Source organism: Pundamilia nyererei, unplaced genomic scaffold (genome assembly GCF_000239375.1).
Source record: "Pundamilia nyererei isolate P.nyererei 1_Seehausen unplaced genomic scaffold, PunNye1.0 scaffold00080, whole genome shotgun sequence".
Lineage (NCBI taxonomy): Eukaryota > Metazoa > Chordata > Actinopteri > Cichliformes > Cichlidae > Pundamilia > Pundamilia nyererei.
In genome coordinates this window covers 2,597,085-2,618,085 of record NW_005187481.1, presented here as the reverse complement: position 1 = coordinate 2,618,085, position 21,001 = coordinate 2,597,085, and the positions used below count along the sequence as shown (strand labels likewise).

General features: G+C 40.3%; 1 protein-coding gene across 2 annotated transcripts in view; it reads left to right on the top strand.

Annotated features, from left to right (window-relative positions):
- Positions 1-19,837, top strand: part of fgf11b (fibroblast growth factor 11b) — a 34,234-nt gene extending 14,397 nt beyond the window's left edge. For both annotated transcript variants that reach the window (XM_005737913.1, XM_005737912.1), the window contains 4 exons: positions 4,522-4,632; positions 5,608-5,711; positions 16,694-16,892; positions 16,989-19,837. In XM_005737913.1, the coding sequence (XP_005737970.1) occupies positions 4,522-4,632; positions 5,608-5,711; positions 16,694-16,892; positions 16,989-17,125 (551 nt within the window). In that variant the 3' untranslated portion in view covers positions 17,126-19,837. The remainder of the gene's footprint in view (positions 1-4,521; positions 4,633-5,607; positions 5,712-16,693; positions 16,893-16,988) is intronic.
- Positions 19,838-21,001: the final 1,164 nt, after the last annotated feature.

Below are 21,001 nucleotides of genomic sequence, written 5' to 3'. Positions count from 1 at the left end.
CTCCAAGTTATCATCTTCTCTGTTTACCCCTGTGGAGCAGAAGTAGATACTCAGTGTGCACACTAAGCATGCTCATGATACAAACACTGGCTTTTTGCTCATGTAAACAACTCTGTGTGCTTTGCTAATCCAGAGGTAGACTGCTGTCAGACTGTGTCACTATCTATCAGAATGCTCCTCCAGGGCTTATAAAAGCAGGAGAAGTTGGCTTGCCTAATAATGTGCGCTTGCTATACTGTGGCATGTACACAAACTAGTTTAGGGGGTAAAGCACCATTTGTAACTTTAAAAAAATGAAGTCAGTTTAGTTAAGTCACTCAGTTTTCTGCAGATACAGATTCTGCTCATTTATTCATGTTATTGTTCTTCATTATATCGCAATATAAAGTCAGATGGCAAAAATGGCTGTTTATACACACCAGATAAATTAATAATAAATACATATATTTTTAATTTTTCTTCATTCCCATTGATTAACAAGTCTAGGAGGAGTTAGGGAACAGACACGTGTAAATTTGATACAATCATTATAGTAAGATATTTATTTAATTTAAGCCTTTAATCTAAATTGTTCTATTTAAATGAAACAAAAATCTCTCAGTAGTGATGCTGGACAATGGGCAGAAAATAAGATTTTCAGGTGTTTCTAGTTGACTCTTTAACAAAGTGTTAAATGTTCTTTACATTTACAACACAGCTAGCTTATTTAAACAGGTCAACATGGCTATTACTTTTAAAAACTGGCTAAAGAGAAGCTCACTCTTAGCTGAATGAATGAACAAATGTTTACTTTTGTCTTTTACATAACCTGTACTTCCCGAAATCAGACATATTACCCAACAACAACAGACCAAACATGACAGCATGTTTCCCACCGTGATCTAACATCAGCATATCAGAGTTGTATAATAACGTAAACATAAACAGAGACCTCCTAATAATGTTCCAGGAAATATTTTACTATGGTTTTCTAACCAAAGATGTAAATGCTGCATGTGCATATTTGACACAATCCATATATATATATAAGTCCATAATCCGCATGGAGTAATATGAAGAATTTGTCTAACATGTTACTGTTGTCCTCTTTACATGATTTAGAAAGATATATTTATAAAATGAAAAAAAAACATTAATAAAAATACATTTAAATGAATCTTCAATATCAAAGCCTATCCAAATCAGGAATGTGGACTTAAATAAATAAAATATAAATAATTTCAAAATAAAATGAAGGGAATTTTCCTGTCCCTTCCACGTTTAATATGTAATGATAATATTCCCCATCTTTAATGAGCAAAATAAGAAAAATTATATTTAAAACATTTGTGACATCTGTAATCTTTCTTGAATAAACAATAAGTTCTTACTTTTACCGTTTGCTCAGATTTCTTCTCCTCATGATTTTGTGAATTTCATTCAGTTTGCTGTTTAAAAAGACTTCAGATTCCAATTTGCTTTAAATCCCAGTGATATATTACACTATCCCCTCTTTTTGGACGGTAAACACAACAACCTATTTGCCATTCTCACCATGTTGGTCTGAAAATCTAAATGTTTGGCCAAACTCCTCGTCTTCATTATCCTTATGAAGTCTGCTTTTTTTTGTTTTTTAATCCCTGGCACAAACATCCTCTTTTTCCAGCTTATTTATTTGTCTCTCCAATCCATTAATACAACAAGCAACTACAATATGGCAATAGAAAACATATTTATTCCTTTTTACATAAGCCATTGGTGCCCTATAAAGAATTAGCTACCCAGTGAAATTCTTCATAAAGCCCTATTTCATCAATCTTAATATTGCGAGCCCACATAATCAGAGACCTCTTATTACCGGGAAGAATTCAGACACGAAAGACAGGACTATATCTCATCACTGTCGACATTTGTTGTGCGGATTTGGCCTCAGTTGCTCCACTAATCTTCTTTTGGTAAAAAGAATTGAAAAGAAGAAACTGCACTACCTCAGCTTGAAAATAGCCAACCAAAAAACAACTAATCAGTTCAAGGCTGCAGCTAATTTGACTAATTAATTATTAATCAATGGATTACTTCCTTTATTAATTCATTCTTTTAAAAGTATGACAAAAAAATATTCTGGGCCAAAGTCAGAGAGTGAGTGTCTGTCTGCCTGAGTTTTAGACATACACTGTACATAAAGGATGCAAGAAGCAGTATTATTATGCACTATTGTATTCAATAAGATTTAAAATGTGAGTGCAAATATTTGTCACCTGTCACCCTTTGCTAGTTGGGATAAGCTCCAGCCCTCTTGTGACCCTGAATTGAATTTTTGCAACTGCTAAAATACTGGCCATTGGAAAGAACTGGAAGTTATAAGCTAACATGCTACTATAGAAGTTTAAGTCACTTCCATATTAGCTTCACTGAGGCTTTATCCATCTTTTTTTTACAGTCTTTTATTCTAGAGCAGAAATATCTTCGAAGATCAAACAAATTTTTACCTAAAGATCCTTACATTTCTGCAGGGCACATTATGTCAGCGTCTCACATCCTCACAAATGGTGACGTGTGCCAGAAATGGTGGGACATTTGGTTTAAACTGCGCTTTGAAGATACAAGAGTACGATTGAGCTGGTTTCTGCCAACATTTCAGTGACACACCATTGCAAAAGCTCTGAGATTCCCATATTACAAGAGAAAGATGTTGCAACAGCTGGAAAATAGGAGACTTCCTTGAAAAACTTTCACTCCCCCCCCCCCGAGTTCTGACACATATCATTTAGGAGACTATTTCAGCAATCTGGTGCCTTGATCACCAGTATAAATGGTGATGGGACTGTGGTGACATCAGTGTTTTCACACGACGTGACCAATCCGCTGACCACAATGAACCCTCAGTGCAGCTGTGGTAAAATACAGCTGTCGTGTTCTTTCCTGTGAGCCTGCTCTCATTATGCTGGATCAAAATCTAATGTGTGCTGGTGCTGTGGTGAGGACTGTGGAGTCAGAGCCAGCTCTGCTAAGTGAAACATTAGTTTTAGTGCGCCTGACACCAAGCATGGGAGTTTTGATTGCAGCTATATTGCACAAGCTGTCTATTGAATTTCTGCCTAAATGTGCTTTTTTTCCCCCTCTCCTGCACATACAGCCGTCACTCTTCATGAAATGTCAGTGTCATCTCATTCACTGTTCCCTCGCTGTCCCTCTGCTCGCTTCTGTCCTCCCCGATCCTCCCATTTCCCTTTCTTTCTCTCTGTCTCTCATCTCTCTCTTTTGAATCTGCGGGGACAACTAATGAACGGCTTCCCTGCTCTGATTGGATGATGCATGATGTTATTAGGTGGGATGAAAGCAAATATAACTCAGAGGGTATGGAATGGAAAAGGAGAGGAAAGTGAGAGAGTGGAGACAGAGAAATGTTTTGACAGGAGGCTTTGAAAACAAAAGGACGTGCATGCCTGTAACAATGGGAGTAGGTCACAGTTTCACTGATGTTTCAGCCCTGGCACACTTCCTCTGGGAAATAGTCCTACAGATCTCATCCCTGTATCCTCTGCCTCGCTCAGGCTCCTCGCGCTATAGTGTGAAGAAGACGGGCAGATTGCGCAGTGCCCCAGGTCATTCCCAGAGGAGTGTGTGCGAGTGCATGTGAGGAGTATAGTGGAAGGGGAACTCCCAGATGGCCCTCCAGAGGCTCCATCATAAACTGCTCCTTTAACCATCTTTCATCTGCCTTATTAAAGCTGAAATGAAGGGGGCTGATCAGGTCACTAGTCCTGACTGAATAAAGCACTCTGCTACAAGCAAAATCAGGGGAAATGCAGGGTTATCCTTGTTGTTGGAGTAGCACGACATTAAGGTGCTGAGCTCAAAAGAGAAATCACAACAAAGAGCCTGGTGCTGCAGAGATTCAGTTTGTTAAATGGACACAGAGTAGGCTGTGGGGACTCCGCTCATGAAACATTCAGCTCCTCTAGTCAGTCACATTTAGCACCCAGTCCCCTTGAATATATTGTTTATTTAGCAAGAAGGAGACTGTGAAGTATCTCACTTTACTTTATTTGCTCATGGCACATGGCTAAAGAAGAACAGTGAAACAAACTATGCACTGTATATAAAAAAGATGGATGTTACCAGCATGACATCACCCACTGGTTTCCCTACAGAGAAATCACTGTCTTGTACAAAAAAATACATAGCTGTGTAATATTCTTACATGTTATTGCAAATTGCTTTAAGGTTGTACAAATATTCTTCTATTATAATATTAGAGATCTTCCACCGCCAATAAAAGTTTATAAATGTGTAATGCTGATGCCCAGTTGCCCTTCAGCATACATGATCATTTTAAATTAGTTCATAACAGAAAATCATTAAGGTTACGTCGCACATAAACCACATTCTAGCTTCATATAATACACTTCTTAATTTTTCTCATTGGTGCCTTTGTTTAAAATGACATATTTGACTAACCATTCATTTTTTTCAGGGCCATTAAATTAGTAAATGTCACATCTGTCTAATGCCACGCTGCTTTCTGGTCCTCCCTTGCAGAGCCACAGCTGAAAGGCATCGTTACCCGGCTGTACAGCCAACATGGATACTACCTGCAGATGCAGCCTGATGGCACTGTCGACAGCACAAGGGATGAAAGCAGCTCATTTTGTGAGTATCAGTGTACAGATATCATGCTTATGTTGTAAGTTTTTAACAATTATTACAAATCTAGCCTCCAGCATTGCTTCTACCCACTTATATATGTATCTAAAACTGGAAAATGGAAATGCTCGTAATTTTTTTGGCAAAATTAATGCTGTAAAGAACTTAACCGAACAACAGCAGGTGTCGTGCTGTGCTGTAAGGGCCTATGGCTGAAGAGTGGAGGAAAAAGTTAGGATTTTGTCAGCTCACCTGTCAAAATTGGTTCAATTAGGACTGTTATTTTTGTCTCTTAATAGGAAGCACATCATGTCGCAGTGCCTGTCAAACTTTGGCAATTTAGTGTGTTCGGCTCTCGTGCAGAAACGCTTGGATCACAGATTCTGATTGGATCTGCAGGTCACTATATGCACTTTATAAACCAGAGAGAGCAGTGACATATTGCAACCGTTGAGACGATGTGAATGTTCGTCCTGACCTTTCGCAAACTAAATCTGGCCATCAGAGCAGAAACTATGCAGTGCTCTCTTATCATTTCTTTGTTTTTGACCTTCAAGAGTCAGACATGGGCCTTTTTTTAAAGCCGAAGTCTGAATGTGGCATTTTATTTACTCTCAATGTAACATTACTTCTTGGTGAACTGTTAACTAGCTTACTAGTATATTTTACCAACACTGCGTTGCTGTCTTTACTCTAAGCTGCAGTTGGCATGGCAGAACATTTCCATTATTGTTCAGTTTTAGTGGCAGCACAAAGCTCAGTGAAGGTGACAGAGTGTTATGTTTCCATAAACATAAAGTAAGAGGTCACTGCATTTGGGCTTAAGAGAGAAACCGCAGGCAGCACTGACACTGGAGCCATTCACCCTGCAAATATGAATACAGAATAGCAGAATGTGTTGTGATATGGTATTGCAGTTTGATTTTCTGACTTTTTCCTTTCCTTCCTTTCCTCTATCTCTGACTTTATTTCCCAATTTAGCACAGTTCAACTTAATTCCAGTGGGGCTGCGGATTGTGGCAATTCAGGGGGCAAAGACAGGGTTGTACCTCGCCATGAATAGTGAAGGATACCTCTATACATCAGTAAGTATACCCATTAGGCTTATACAAACAAAATACTTCCATTTCATGACATATCTGAGATATGTTGCTGTGACACTAAATCCAAGATGATTGTTCTGCTTTTGGATTAGAATGCATCCATTCAGGTTTGGATAACAGCTGCGGGGTCCTGATATCTTTCCTACAGAAAAGCTAATGCCTACTCACATCACTGACAAGGAAATCAAAAAGGAGAAAACCAATCAGGGCGTTATCATCAACTGTCATATTGGATTTAGAGGTTCAGTTGTCTGTCACTTAGACTTCAGTTTACCGTCTCTTCTATTTCAGCATAATTTGCATGACATGGGTGTGATGATGTATACGTACATGCATCACAAACCTCGCAATGCATGTATATACAGAACTGTACAAATGAGGGTAAATTCAAGATATAAGCCCACTTACCACAAAAGCTTGCATATTTTTTGATTCTTGCCTCGCTTATTTATTGCATTGAAAACATAAATTCAATTTTAAATCATTTTTCTAATTTATGAACTTAGAAAGGTGTAAAACAGAAATAAAGTAACAAAGAGTGAAAAGAACAATATATTAGTATGGGTATTAATATAAGTTGATGTATTACAGTTTGTAAAGCTATTTGAGCACACACTACTAAATAGGATGTCAATAAATAATGACAATTTTCTCCCTTTGGGTTGCATGGGGTTGGTCAACTAGATTGTGATCTTGTATGCTAAAGTAATCTTCAACGTCTTAATCACAGCTATGTAGATAAAAATATTCTTTAGCTATAAGTTAAGCACTTCAGAAAGACCTCACAAGTATGAATGGACCATTTTCCCTACTGCCATTGGTGTACAGATTACAATCATAAGTTGGTCGATGTCTGTTGTGACTGCAGTGAGCCCAGAACCAGAAAGTGGACACAGGAGATGAGTCCTGTCAAGCCTGGATAGTTTAGGAGGCAACTGACAAGTACTGGAATGCTAAGCAAAGTGTGGTTCTAACAGTAGCAGAAGCAAAGACTGAAGCCACAGAGCATGACTTTCAGTCAGCCTTGAGGTAATTCTAGCAAACTGTCAGGTGACACAAGGAGAAAAGCAGCTTCCAACTCACACTTTATTCAGTGGAGATGGAGAGCTGCTAACTTCAACAGAGGATATAGTCAGATAGTGGAGTACTTCGAGAATCTCTTCAATCCCACTGACACACCTTTTGTAGTGGAAAGAGAGACAGTGAAGAGACAGGTCAGGAGGTAGTTAAAAAACATTTGGGTGGCAGGGCACTAGGGGTGGATGAGCTTCACCCTAAGTTTCTTCTGCATTGCAGCTATAAGGGGATCACACTACTCAGCTTGACCAGTAAGGTCTATGCCAGCATACCTCAGAGGAGAGTTCAACCATTAGATGAATCTTGGATTCTGGATAAATAATGTGGTTTTCATCCTGGTCATGATATTTGAGGGTGTATGGGAGATTGCTCAACCAGTCTACATGTGTTATGTGGACTGGGGTATCCTGCGGGGGATGCTTGTGGTGGTATTGGGTATCAGGACTGTTTTTATCTGGTCCAGTTACCTGGTCCCTGTAAAACCATAGTAAGAGCTTGACTTTCATTGCCAGCAATAAGTTAGCTTGATTCTAAGTGGGCTTTAAATTCCACCAGGCCTTCTGTTTGTCACCGATTAAAAAGGGAAGGGAAAATTCTATAAAAAAGTCTGTTTTGAGCTTTTTTATTTCTAGGTGCAGCCAAGGGGTGGAAGGTGTCGGGCTCAGTGGTTTCAGGTTCTCATCTCTGCTTTTTTGGCTTCACCGAGTAAATGACCTTCTGTTTGCACTGAGGTGATTTGCACCTATAAGTGTGAAGTGACTGGGATGAGAAATAGTGCCTCAAAGCAGGGTTTTGCTGTCAACTATCATTCATTGATTGTGATAGTAAGCGCAAGAACGATCCTTTCTGAGCATGCCTAGATATACAGCATTATTCTGGTCACTATTGTTGCCATTAAAATGTTCAGTCAGTCTATGGCTATACTGAACAAAGCTAAATAATTGCAAATATAGACATTGATACTAGACACCTTACAGATCATTTGTACCAAAACAATTTAACCTATCTTTATGCTGCAGTATTTTAAAAAACATTAATTTGGGGACTTTGATGTAATCATCTTCTTGTCCTAGTACAGCTAGAAAATAAACAGCTCTGGTCAAGTGAGTTATGCTAAACAGGTTACGCTACACATATTTTACTGAGATAGTTTATAATTCAGAAACATCTTTAGAACCTTTTAACTGTTGACGTTTTATTTTTTTTATTGCAACCAATAGAATATAATGAGTTCCGTACTTGAAACAGGGATAAAAGCCTGAGGTATGTCAAATTACACAAGAACTGGACTGAAAGTCAGAGGTACTTGAGGAGTGATGAATCCAAGTTAAAAAAAAAAATTGGTTCAAGTTGTTGTCAGTATGTACAGTGGAGGTCAGGAGAGTGGTACAACAGTGAGTATGTACTGTACAGCCATCAGTAAAACACGGTGGAGGCTTTGTCGTGTTTTGGGGATGAATTTCAGCCAGTGGTGCTGGGGATCTTGTCAAAACTAATGGAAATATGAAAGCAGAAAAGTTCCATCAGATTGTGATCCACCATGTAAAAACATCTGGAAAGTATCTGATGGCCAGCAGCACAAAAGTGGCCCCACTGATTTGCCTTCTGTAATGGAAGGAAAGTCTGGGAACAATAGGGAGTGACCTCAAGAGGCCAGACCTCAAGAGGCACCACAATGGTTGGTGGAACCCTTCAAGGACCACCACATCTCAAAAACTAGTGGTTCCTTTATTCAAGAAAGGGAACCAGAGAGTGTGCCCCAACTATTGGGGGATCATACTCCTCAGCCCACCTGGGAAGCTTCATGCCAGGATACTGGAGAGGATATTTAAGCGTATATCAGAGTTAGCCCCACGAGTTTATGTGCCTTGTGACTTACAGAAGGCATTCAATCATGTCAATTGCATGGTAAAATAGCATCAGGAGCTCATTCATTTGGAGCACACCCACCATTCGACGGGTGTCTAACTTCAGTCCCTACTCCAAAACAGCTGAATCAAATGATTGGATTTTCTCTTCAGCATGCCATCAGCTTTGGCAAAGGCCTGGTAACAAGCCATTCATTTGATTCAGGTGTATCGGAACAAGGATGCATCTAAAAGGTGCAGGGCAGTAGCTCTCGAGGACTGGAGTTGGACAGCCCTGCGCCATTTCTTCACATTGAAAAGAGCCAGTTGAGGTGGTTTGGAGATCTGATTTGGATGTCCAAACCACCTCCTTCTAGGTAAGGTGTTATGGGCATGTCCTACTGAGAGGAGGGCACACTGAGAGTTTAAATCTCTCGATTGGTTTAGAAATGCCTCAATATCCCCCGGTAGAGCTGGAAGAGGTCAAGTCATATTTATTTCTATAGCATGCTTAAAAACAATTGCTGTACATCTAAAACAATAGCCAAAGAGTGAGGTTGGGGTTACTCTGCTTAGACTGCTGCACCCCGCAACCTAAAGCCAGATATGCCACAGCAGATGGATGAATGAATGAACGGATGGATGGATGCTCTATTTACAAATTTCAATATATTGCTACACCCTTTTCCAATTTTCCAAGTTATAATAAGAGATAGCTCAACACTTGTACAGTTCTGTAGTTTTTGCTCCATAGTAGTGAAATAAGTCATCAGGTCCTTAACTGACGTAAAAGTAGCAATACCACAGTGTGGCAATACTCCGCAACAAAATAAATATCCTGTCAACTTAGAATATGTGAGGCAATGCTTAGTAGCAAAATACAACAATTTATTTTTCAGAAATGTGTCCCATGTCTCTGTTTTATGTATATATTACATTTTACCACTTTAGATATTTAAGTATTTATTTGAAGTCATTTATATTCTTAAAAGTCGACCTTTCACTGTTTAAGAAAATACAATGTTCAGGCTTTGAGACCAAGCATATACAGTACCAACTCATCTGGGAGTTTTAACTAAATAGTTTATACTTTAAGAAGTGAAGGAATGGACAAAAAGGGCAGATGGATAGTTCCAATGTCGTCTGTCTCAGAACACTTGACTCTTTCAGTCAGCACCTTGGACAGCTTTGGTGTCACTTCAAGAGGATAAAGTCTGATCAGCACTCTGGACAGTGCTTGCAATACTGCTTACATGCGATTAGTGTCAAATCACTTAACCATGGCTACATGCTTAAAAATTTATGACTACTACAGGAAATGTTGACTCTTTACACCTTACTGTGACAACTTTGTTTTCTATGAAATCCTGCATGAGATAAATACCAAGGTGATAAAGTTACATTTGTTGCTATAAATAACAAAGACCAGGTTATCTTAAAGTCACTAGAAAGTTAGACTGTGCACAGCTGATCATTTTTCACCTTGTGTCAATATCCTAGCTATGAAAAAGTACAAATATTGAATCACTCATGCACCCATTTGTAAAAACACATTTATTTATTCATGTATGTTGTATAACTAGGATCTTTTCTCTCTACTGGTTATATGTGCTGCTTTCAAGAACGGAAAATTACATGCAAAATCAGTGAATGCAAGTGTGCATCGATGCATATAAATGCGAGAGGACCATCTGTGCATGAAAGAGTCAAATCTTGAATATTGGCATATGGACTGCAACATCTCTTATTATCTTCTCAGCCCCTGATTAGCATGCATTAGACTTTGGTGCCTTTCCTCTGTGCGAAGAGGAGAGAAGGGATTTCCTCAGCAGCAGTCGATAGCTGTAGTACATCCCAAACTGACCTCTTTCGGAGAGATTCCTCTCTTTTACACACAGTTATGGGCTCATATAGGTGCAGTACAACAGAACATGATTTTCTTTTGGCCATAAAGCATGTTCTAATTTCTGAAACATTAGTAGTCTCATTTTATTTTATTTAATCTTAGTTCTTTGAGTGAGTGCATTTGGCAAATGTCTACATAACTTTGTGCTGTGTTTAAATGTAAATCATCTTTTTCATTTAAAAGATGCCAGATTTTTTTTTTTTTTTTTGCTCAGACAGCGTTCTATGTGATACATATGCTTTTGGCTGTCACAACAGAGCTGAGGTGGCTAACAGAGTGTTTTCTCACTGCTTGTTCTGCCACTTATGTTAGTTATTAGAAGGTTTTGCCTCTGCATGCTCAAGGGAAAATTTTCTCATGCCCCTGCCTCATGCATATACAGCAGTGTGTGGCCGTTGAGCCAGACTTGGAAAAAACAGAGGAAGGAAGTCAACAGTAGCGTTGTCTCAGACATAAATCTCAACCTCACTACCTGTGGGTGACAACAGGAAAATGCTGGTCCCGATACAAAAATAGAGCTTGGCTTGTTCCTGCCCCATTTTATAATCTATGTGTTCTGGAAAAACTCCTCATGGACACTGAGAAAAAGAGAGAGAAACAGTGTGTGTGTATGTGCTCGGGAGAGAGAGAGAGAGAGAGAGAGAGAGAGAGAATGAGAGGGAGGGAGAAAAGAGCTTGTGTTAGTGAAGGCTAACATGACCATCAACAAGCAAGTTTTGGCCAAAGATGTGCTGGTCAAAACTAGTCAGTACACACACACACACACACACACACACACACACACACACACACACATATATATATATATGCAATTAAATAGTGTGGTGTCCAAGTCTTTTAATTAATTAAAAGATACTAAAGTATTGATGGGTGTGTTTAGAACAGACCGGCACCAAAAGAGACGAAACATAGACAGACACAGGAAAGGGAGAAGAATAGTGAAGAAGGTATTGATGAAAACCTGTGTCCTTCTTATTCTTTTTCATGAAAGGATTACATTGAGATGCAGGACAGCACCACTGCTTGATAGCATCGCTTTTATCACAGGACAGGGGAAAATGTGGACATTAGAAAAAGCAGCAGGGAGAATAATTGGCCAGAGCCAAAGAAAAGAGGCAGAGTGCAGAAATGTAACAATAAAGCAGGACATTTTTCCAAGGCAGCCAATTAGGAGCACTTAGGAAAGGCAAAAATCCTATTCTTTGTGATGGATTCATGAGCCGGCCTGTACCGTGGCTCTCCTACCAAAATAGTCAGGATACATTATCCGATTTGCTACTGTATGGAATAGCTATTAACCACAGTGCTGCGTCCCAGAATATTTAAAGCAGAGGGTTTTCTGATAAAGGCAGCGGGCAGTGCGGAGCAGTCACCGCTGTCGCCGACGGTGGAAGAAGGGAATGTCAGCGACAGCTCCACTCTCAGCAGCATTATATTGACAAGGGACTTCCAGCTATCAATCAGCACTGCAGAGCCACGAGTCTCAGCACATTATCATCCACTCTATTCTTGTCATGTGAGCTTCATTTCTCCCCGGACTGCATTAGGGACAGATCATACATGTGTGGTGCTAGACAGTATTCTCATCCTCTCTGAATCCCTCTTAATAAGCTTCTGTAGTCTACTGACTTATGTAACTCGTCGTGTCATAGTGCATCCACATCTGGCTTGACAAACAACATCAGCAACATGCCCTGCTGGGGAGGGGGAGGTGGAAGGCTTCCTGAACGCAGAGAGCATGTATGTGTGTGTACTAGGTGAATGTTGCATGGATGAGCTTTACATTTCATGTTGTCATGTGAGTGGGCTGCTGCAGCAGTGATGCAGAACTATGGGAATGTGGTGGGATTACTGGAGCTGGGCACATTTCACAGTTTCCCATAGATTACACAAGGAGTTGATGGGCCGGTTAATAGATGCAGGAAGCCTGCATGACACTATGACCCCTGCTGTCTAAATGGGGAACTGCAAATGTTTTAACATGATAAATGCAAATGATGTTTTGGTTTACAGAAATAGAGCTATATTTTCAGGGGCATCAGTTCTGATTTCATGCTTGTACATGCATGATGAAATTAAAGTGAACAAGATATTACATATCATGCATGGAATTACTCTCTCTAATTAGTCACAACCTCACTCCTGTCCCCTATATCCTAATTATCTGCAGGGTAAGATTAGGGAACTCTGCCCTGTGAGTGTGTGAGTGTGGCTTGATGCACTTCCAGAGTATGGTCGTGGTGGAGAGCAAAGCTTACTGAAGCAGGTAGAACAGATGTAATCACACACAAGGAATGAGGAAGGAGGTTGCGTGTGTGGGCGGGGAAGGTCTGGATGATACTCTGCATCATAAAAAGGTTCTACCCATCTTAGGAATTCTCCGCACGGACCCTACATATTATCTTTCTCATCTGCTTTCATTCGCATTAATTTTTTGGCTTGCGACACATGAAGAGGGAAGCTAGCTAGCCAAGTCTCCGAATAAGTCACGGTTAAAGAAGGAGATTTTTTATTTCGTTTTCAGTCCAAGTACCCACCACTTAGATGGAAATATTCCCTCATTGCTCTTTAAAATGTGCAACGCTCCACACATCATTAGCAATAATTCATCTGCAGACGTTGGTGGCTTGAGTGATGCTGTCAGTGGGAGTGGAAACTATTGTTTTGCTAGGGTCTAAAGGTTACCTCAAGGTGAGTTTGAGAGATGGCGATAATTACAGTAACATATTTGTATCCATTAGGGAGAGCAATAGAAGCCACTGCGGTAGGTCATCATGAAAAATCCTTGTATTATAAGGACATTTTTTTACTGTCCTGCCTGCTCTCGCAGAATGGTTTTTCTTTAGATCTTCTGAGACTACTTGAATGAAGTACAGGAAACATGAGTTCTATCATTAGACTAATTTCAGGGGCGTGATTATGAAGGGTAATTATAGGATGACTTGGGAGAGGGGTTATCACTGGTGTCATTTCAGAGGTTGAACTAAGGGGCATTGCGCTGTAGTAATGGGTTCTGTTTCCAGAGGAATGTGAGTGTTAGATTGTGGGGTGCTGACGACTAAAGCCCTTGTCAGCTCAGCGTGCGCTCCTTTTGGTCCTGGGGGATAATAGGGATCTCCCTTTCTCTCAGTTCTTAATCTCCTTTATTACCCACCAACCCCTCTGTCCTCTCTGAGTGATCTTCCGCTTTCTTTCCAGTCTCCCCTACCTTTCCCCTTCTGTCTCCCGCACTTCCCACCCTCTTGCTCTCTGGTCTGATTAATAATGAATGAAGCAGATCATCTATCGATCCCATCCTCTGTGTTAGCACAGCAGAAGATATCAAACCTGTCAGTGGATCTTAAAATAGCTCTGCAATGTGGTGGTAGCAGGAGTGTTTGTTGAGTTAAGGGTAGAAGCTTATTTTCATATGGTAGGAAGGTGGCAGTGAAATGGACATGAACATTGGTGGAGCAGTGGGTCAGAAATAAATGGAGGGAGGACACACAGTCCTGAAATACCTTGCTAAAGGATAAAACTCCCCTATAAAGCAGAAAGTTGATGATCTGTGATAAGTTTGAAACTGAAGGTCTTTTATGTCTCTTTATTAAAACGTGTCTACGCCAAGTTTGATGCTACTGTTTGTCCCGAGTCTCAGAAATTCTCCACTCAGCCATTTCTGGCCTGCTGCTCTCACTTAATCAATCCAACAGATTGGCTTTGCTCTCTGACAGGGGACAGACTCTGTCCAGACCCTGATGGAGACTAAGAGTGATGTATATCTGTCACAATTGGTTAATCTCACCAGCCAACATTATGCAGTGTTCAGTAGCCCTTACACTGAGTACAGAGAGAGGGAAAGTGCTGCAGGGACATGATCACTTACAAAGAATGGTTTAACTGTTGGACATGATCCAAGTTCTTCTAATTTGATTTTCTGTTGTCTATACACATTTGGCCAGTCACGGACAATTGGCATTACATGAGAGTGGCCTATATTAATAATCTCATTTAGGGGATTGCAGGGTGAAAGATCTTCCTGTTGTTTAATTTGAGTCTGGAAAAAACCAACAAAAAAAACCCAAACATGTATCGTAAATATAAATGTAATACTAGTTTGTGACCCTTAAAATCTAGTTTGTTTTCAACCAGTTTTTTTAAGATTTAGAGGTCCTATAGATGTGAACTTTCTCACACCTCAGCGTTGACTCTGCCCAAAAACATGTTTTGTTTTAAGTCAATTCATTAATTTGGGCCACTGAGAAACCACCCCTTGGTTTGTCTGTGAATATTCTCAGTCATCCAGGTCATCGTAGTCAAAGGAGCTTGCAAAGAAAAGCGTCTGGACTTCTTTAAGTTACTTGAAGACGTTTCACCTCTCATCCGAGAAGCTTCTTCAGTTCTAAGGTCAAATGGTGGAGAGTCCCAGATATAAACCTATTGGGAGTAACCTAGTGGGTTACTCCCACTAGGTTTATATCTGGAAACGTCTTCAAGTAACTTAAAGAAGTCCAGACGCTTTTCTTTGCAAGCTCCTTTGACCACCCCTTGGTTTAAATGCTCAACTTTGGTATTTTGGCTGTGCCGTTTCTTTGCTTGTTTCTGCTGTAGCTAATGCTAGCAGTGTTATAGCCATTATGTTCTATGCTCAAGAAATGGCACTCACTATATGTCAAAAAGAAAATGCTATATTGTTGTCACAACAGGTTAAATTTAACTACAGAAACAAAAACTATTTCCACCGGGCCTTTAACTAAGGATGTTATTGGCAACTAGTCTTCTAATTGTCGAAAAAGATACAAAATCCTGAGAAAAGATTTGAAGGTGAGCATGCTTTAAAAATACAAAATTAAATATTGGTCAAATGAGTATTCAGTCTGCATTTTAAGAGCTGAAACTGTTAAACACGTTTATCGTTATGTCCCAGTCTAGCTGTCCCCAGGCGCAAAAGGGTGTCCCCATCCCTGTCCCCAAAGCCAGACCTAATAGCTAATATAACGTTACCGTTGCTAGAAGTGTCGCTGAAATGTGCAGAACTTCAGATTAGTTTGGCCTCTGCAGTGCTAGCAGCTGTAGCGTTAGCTTCTTCCATGCTGGCGTTCACGTCCCAGTACAGAATATAGTTACACTTGACTTCACTGATTTTTATTGTATTTTTTTAAATGAAATTCAGCCATTTACTTTACATCATGTTACAACATCTAATTACAAAGAGAGCAAAAAAGAGGGTTTAAAGAGAGGCGGTGGTGCAGCCATTTGTCAGGGCTGAAATTTTGGGTAGCGGATTGTGGCTTCGTAACATCTTTTAACTAGTAACTGCCACTGTACATTGATAAAAAAAGAATAATAATTTTAACCAACTGCAGTTGGGTAATTTCCACATAGGTGTCTACTTTTTGGAAACTGTGGTGTTTGGCTCTGCAATGGGCGTCTCTGTCTATGTAACTTTTATTTAACCAGGAAACACATTAAAAACAACTTCTTATGCATGTCATAATTATAAGCTTAACACAAATTAAATGTGGTATGCATGTCACAACCAATTATGGCATACATATTGCAGAAACAGTGATTCCAAACACTGGTAAACTTTACCAGTATTATCCTCACCCCTATAATCATCCCAGGCTCAGCATATTGTGATGTCTCCGAAGCAGTTCCTGCACTTTGATGTCATTTATATGTACACACAGCAATGTATGTGTGCACACTGCAGTGTGTTGGTGTCATTGTTTAGGTGTCTTTCATCTTCTTTTTCCATCTATGCATTTTCCCTTTGGGTAGTTGTTATGTTTAGCAGAGATGTTAATGCTTTTTCTCACATCTATATTATAGTCTGCACCTTTTCTTGCTGTTCTTAAAAGACCGGAACATCCATGCTCTCAAAGAAACACAAGTTCAGATCTAATTCTATCCTTCCTTTCCCTCCGGAAACAGCCACCTCATTAATGTGTTTCACAGTATGCATCCCATATTTTTCTTTTTGTTTTTTTTCTGTTTCCTTTTTAGTCTGGGCTGACATGCAGTGTAGTCCAAGTTCAAAGACTTGCGATAATTTAGAAATATTCTCATCACATTTGCAGATTACTTTTTCTTGTTATGTTCAGTTTGACAATATGAATGCAATTCTTCTCCTATTCCATATCTCGTTTCAGGAGCACTTCACTCCTGAGTGCAGGTTCAAAGAGAGCGTGTTTGAGAACTACTACGTTACGTACTCCTCCATGCTCTATCGGCAGACCCAGTCTGGCCGCTCCTGGTATATCGGTATCAACCGTGACGGTCAGGTCATGAAGGGCAACCGGGTAAAGAAGACCAAGGGAGCGGCACACTTCCTGCCTAAAGTTATAGAGGGTATATTAAAAAAAAACTATACTGAAATAGTTTATTTCTCAGTTATTAATCATTAACCTAAATTGCTAACTGACGACTCCTATCTTTGTTACACAGTTGCAATGTATAAGGAGCCATCGCTACACGAGCTAGTCAGTGAGCCAGTGAGCCCACCTCGGAAGACGGTGAAGACATCAGATTCGCCGTCCCTAAAGAATGGACAGAAAGAAGCTCCCAAGGCTGAGGCCTCATAGCACAGGAGAATGAGGGTGGGACAAAGGGTAGCAGTGACACTTGAAACAAAGTTGCCCACTATGCACTGAGGGTGGCTGGGGGAATGGTCCTCAGCGGCCACCTCATTCCAGAAGTGCACTCCAAGATGCTGAGGGATAAAGAGTCAGCAGTCCATCAGCAGCCAAGAAGACCTAAGAGAGGAGTCCCCCCTCACCTGAAACCACAGAAGGAAAGCCCAGGGTCTGAGCCAGAACTCCTACCACCGCCACCCCACCCTTTCTCCCAGTGTCACTTCTTTCTGTACCTGTTGTGATTTGCTTACGTGCAGCCCCATTTATTTCTCCGTCAGGATCAAGCTTCTTTGTCTGCTGACAGTTTCATCTTTTCTCATATGCCTTCCCCATCATCAGCTCTATTGTACTGTATAGTCACCACACACACACTCACACACACATCCAGCACTGACTCCGCAGGATAATCCTCACCCATGGGCTCCCTCTTGAGCCCTAAAGTTGGTGACAGTGTGGCTCAGCCAGCTTTCCACCCACCATCTGCCTACCAGCTAATCACTAAGGTCAACTAAAGCTCAAAGTGAGATGATATGGCTTAGAGACGAAAGAAATCTGCAGGAAGCTTGGGTCGGGTCAGGTCAGCAGCAACTAAAAACGAATCCTTTTCCTCTTTTGTTTGCTTTCTTTGCTAGCTGTGATAATAACCGGATGATGCTAAAAACATTATATTGAATAAGCAGAGAGGTGGGGATGGTTGCTTCAGTCCTGCTGGAGATAAGAAAGCGGAATATTTGAATTTCACAACAAATGCTATAAAGTTCAGGAGCAAGGAACTGCTTGGTGTAGGTGTAAGCAGTGGTTCCCAGTAAAATAAATTAATAACCTGAAGCAGCTACTCTTCTTGGGAAGATGAGCCATAAAATATAATTTACTTTCATGTATTTTTGTTTTTGTTTTTCCAGACTCTAATGGAAAGGGTCAAAAGGCTTGAGCAATATTTATACCAGCAAAAACAAAAACAGGGGCAGCATAAGTAAGTGAGACAGTGCATGACACCCTCTTTCTACTGCAGTAATCTCTAACAGGTGATCGCTAATTATGGCGCTCGCTCATTAAAGGCTACAAATGAAACAACTGGCTCATATTTTAAACCCGGGGTGGATCAGTCACCTGAAAAAGCACGCTAGTGTACACTTTGCTCGGCATCTGCTGTCAGAGTAAAGCCAGGTTTGAAGCCCAACATCAAAGCCGAAGGAGCCTCTGAGTTGGAGCACTTGTTATTCTGAGGATGTCTGGCAGCTTATCCACTCACTAGCTTTATCAAATCACCTTGGAAGAATTGCCCTCAAAAATGTAGTTGTCTGAGTGAACGTCTTGCTGTGATTGTGTTTTAACCCCCTTATGTCGCTGTCTTTTAGAGTATAAATGTTAGGTAAGATTCTCTGTGAATGAGTGCATGCACAGAGGATAGAAAGAGAAACTGTGGGTAACCTCTACTATGTCCTTCAGACACAGCACAATGTCTTTGACATGTCTGTGTCGTGGAATAGGTGATACTTTGTACCACTCATCACATCTTTTGTGTGATGTGTATATATTTTAAATGAATGAGTGTCCTCAAAGGAATCTTCATTAAATGTAACTTTTTCTTTTAGTTTCAATTAACCGGTATTTTGATTGCATCGAGACTGAACTGCATGCAATTTTAGAATTGTATGCAACTGACCTGATACAAGGTGTCTAAATGGGAGATGTCAGGGATATTTCAGTAATGGCTGCTGTTGGGTGCTGTCTGCTCTGGTAAGGGGAAAAACAAATGTCACCACAATGTTCAGTCAAAGTGAATGGTGCATGGATACTACCAACAAACACAGACAGCGTTAAGTCCCTCGCTATGACAGGAAAGAGCAATGTTGGGAGATGGGGAAGCCAAACGGGAAAAAAAAAAGCCTATTAGATGGCTGCTAAAAATTCCCCGATAATTCTAGGAATTTCTGTGCATTGGCAATAGAGTTTAATTTGAATGGTCACATAATGTGCAAATGTGCAGACATGCTACAGAAAGTGAAATAGAGGCTTTACGAATGTGCCGTATTGAGGGTGAAAAGTAAGTCGGAAATTGTGTGCGGAATTGTAAAGAAGTCATCACACGGTGGCGGTTATTTAGGAAGAGTGACGGATTAGGAGGTGTATTCTTGAGGAATGTTGATAAGGAATGTGTGCAGTAAAGTAAGCAAGAATTTTGGCAGGATTGCGCGCGGCATGTGGGTATGATAATGAATGTGAGACAAAGAGGCACTGTGTGCTATTTAGGACAGAGGGTCTATGGAGGAAATTAGTTGGAGGGCTTTTCATTTTTTTATCAAGTCTTTCATTTTTCTGGGCTTTTCCAGAGGGAGCTTCACTCAGTTTAAATTTGGATATTTTGTCCTTGCATTGCAGACCTACAAATATCTATTTTGGAAACCCAATGTTCTGCCTCTCGGAGGAGTCTGGTACAGCCTTATATGGGTTCTAACCATGCATTACTAACTACTGCATGATATAAATGTGTCTGCACAGCAGGCAGCACACGATTTTGAATTCTGAAGTTGATCACAAGTTCACTCTATGAAAGGGAAGTACTTGAAGCCCAACGCAGTGAATGACTGACAGGAAAGGAATGAGATGTAATAGCTTTTTTTTTTTTACCAGACTTGCAACTAATAGGAACTTTAAAAACACAAAAGAGTATAAAAATGTATATTTCTGAAGCTCCAGTTCATTTTTTAAAGAAGATTTTAAGAAATAACCCTCAGCACCCTCTGTCGCTTGATCCAAATTCCTCCGTAGATTCCTTAGTCCCAAAAGCCAATCAGTCCTCACCTCTGTAGTAATGACGAATGCCACAGTAAGTTGTCTGATGGTGATACTGCAAGTAGACAGCCTAGATCAGAGAATGTCAGGTCTGACGTGAAATGAAGAACAAAGTTGAATGCTTTACCAGAGGGGCTAAATGGAAAAGTATGGCTTTATGGCCATGAAGCAATGTTCTGCAATGTAGAGAAGTTAAGCAATGCAGCTGTTAAGTGAAACTAGTCATGCTCTTGAATGGAAAAGTTAGGAGAGGAAAAAGACATGGTGGTCCTAAAAGTAGAAAAGCTGTTAAGAGGATCTTTGTTATTGTAGTTTGAAGTCTGAATTGTTCTGCTTTGCAAGTGAGAATATATTTATGAATACAGGTCTCGCAAAGCTAACAGTAAGGTGGTGACACGGAAAATTTAAAAAAAAAAATGTTATAGTCTGCGTGCCCACACATGAGAGGTTTAAAGTCGTAATCCCTATCCCACACAGATCCCTTAACCGAGTACCTACAGCCCATTAAGTTTCTTCTCAACATCACATTGCCTGTGTAGGTGTGCATACCTTTAGTGTCTTTATAAGGTCTCTGTGTGTGAGTGTGTGTATCTATGACTAACAGTATGGTAAGACAAGACAGAGAGGCGAGAAAAAAGAAAGGGCATGAGACTGAAATAATGATCGATAGACTCAATAAAACGCAAACGAAAAAAACATCAACCCTGCAATAGGTGCAAAAATCTCCCCAAGGTCTGCCAAAGACAGGGAAATCCATTTGATCATGATGAACTCAGAGGGCTGTTGTTTGATTTCAACCTGTAAACTCAACAAAGGAGCCACATGGACAACCCCCGGTGGAGGAGGCTTTTACACTGGATGATGAATAAATAGTTTTCTCTCATTTTGGAACAGTGTGAGCAGCAGTAGCCGTAGTCTGCTTCGAGACACACATCTGCGAAAAGTAAACCAGTTAAACCAAAGGTAAACTGAACCTTAGAAGCAGCAGTTTTACTGCACTGTACAATAACTAACCAACATCCAGGGAAT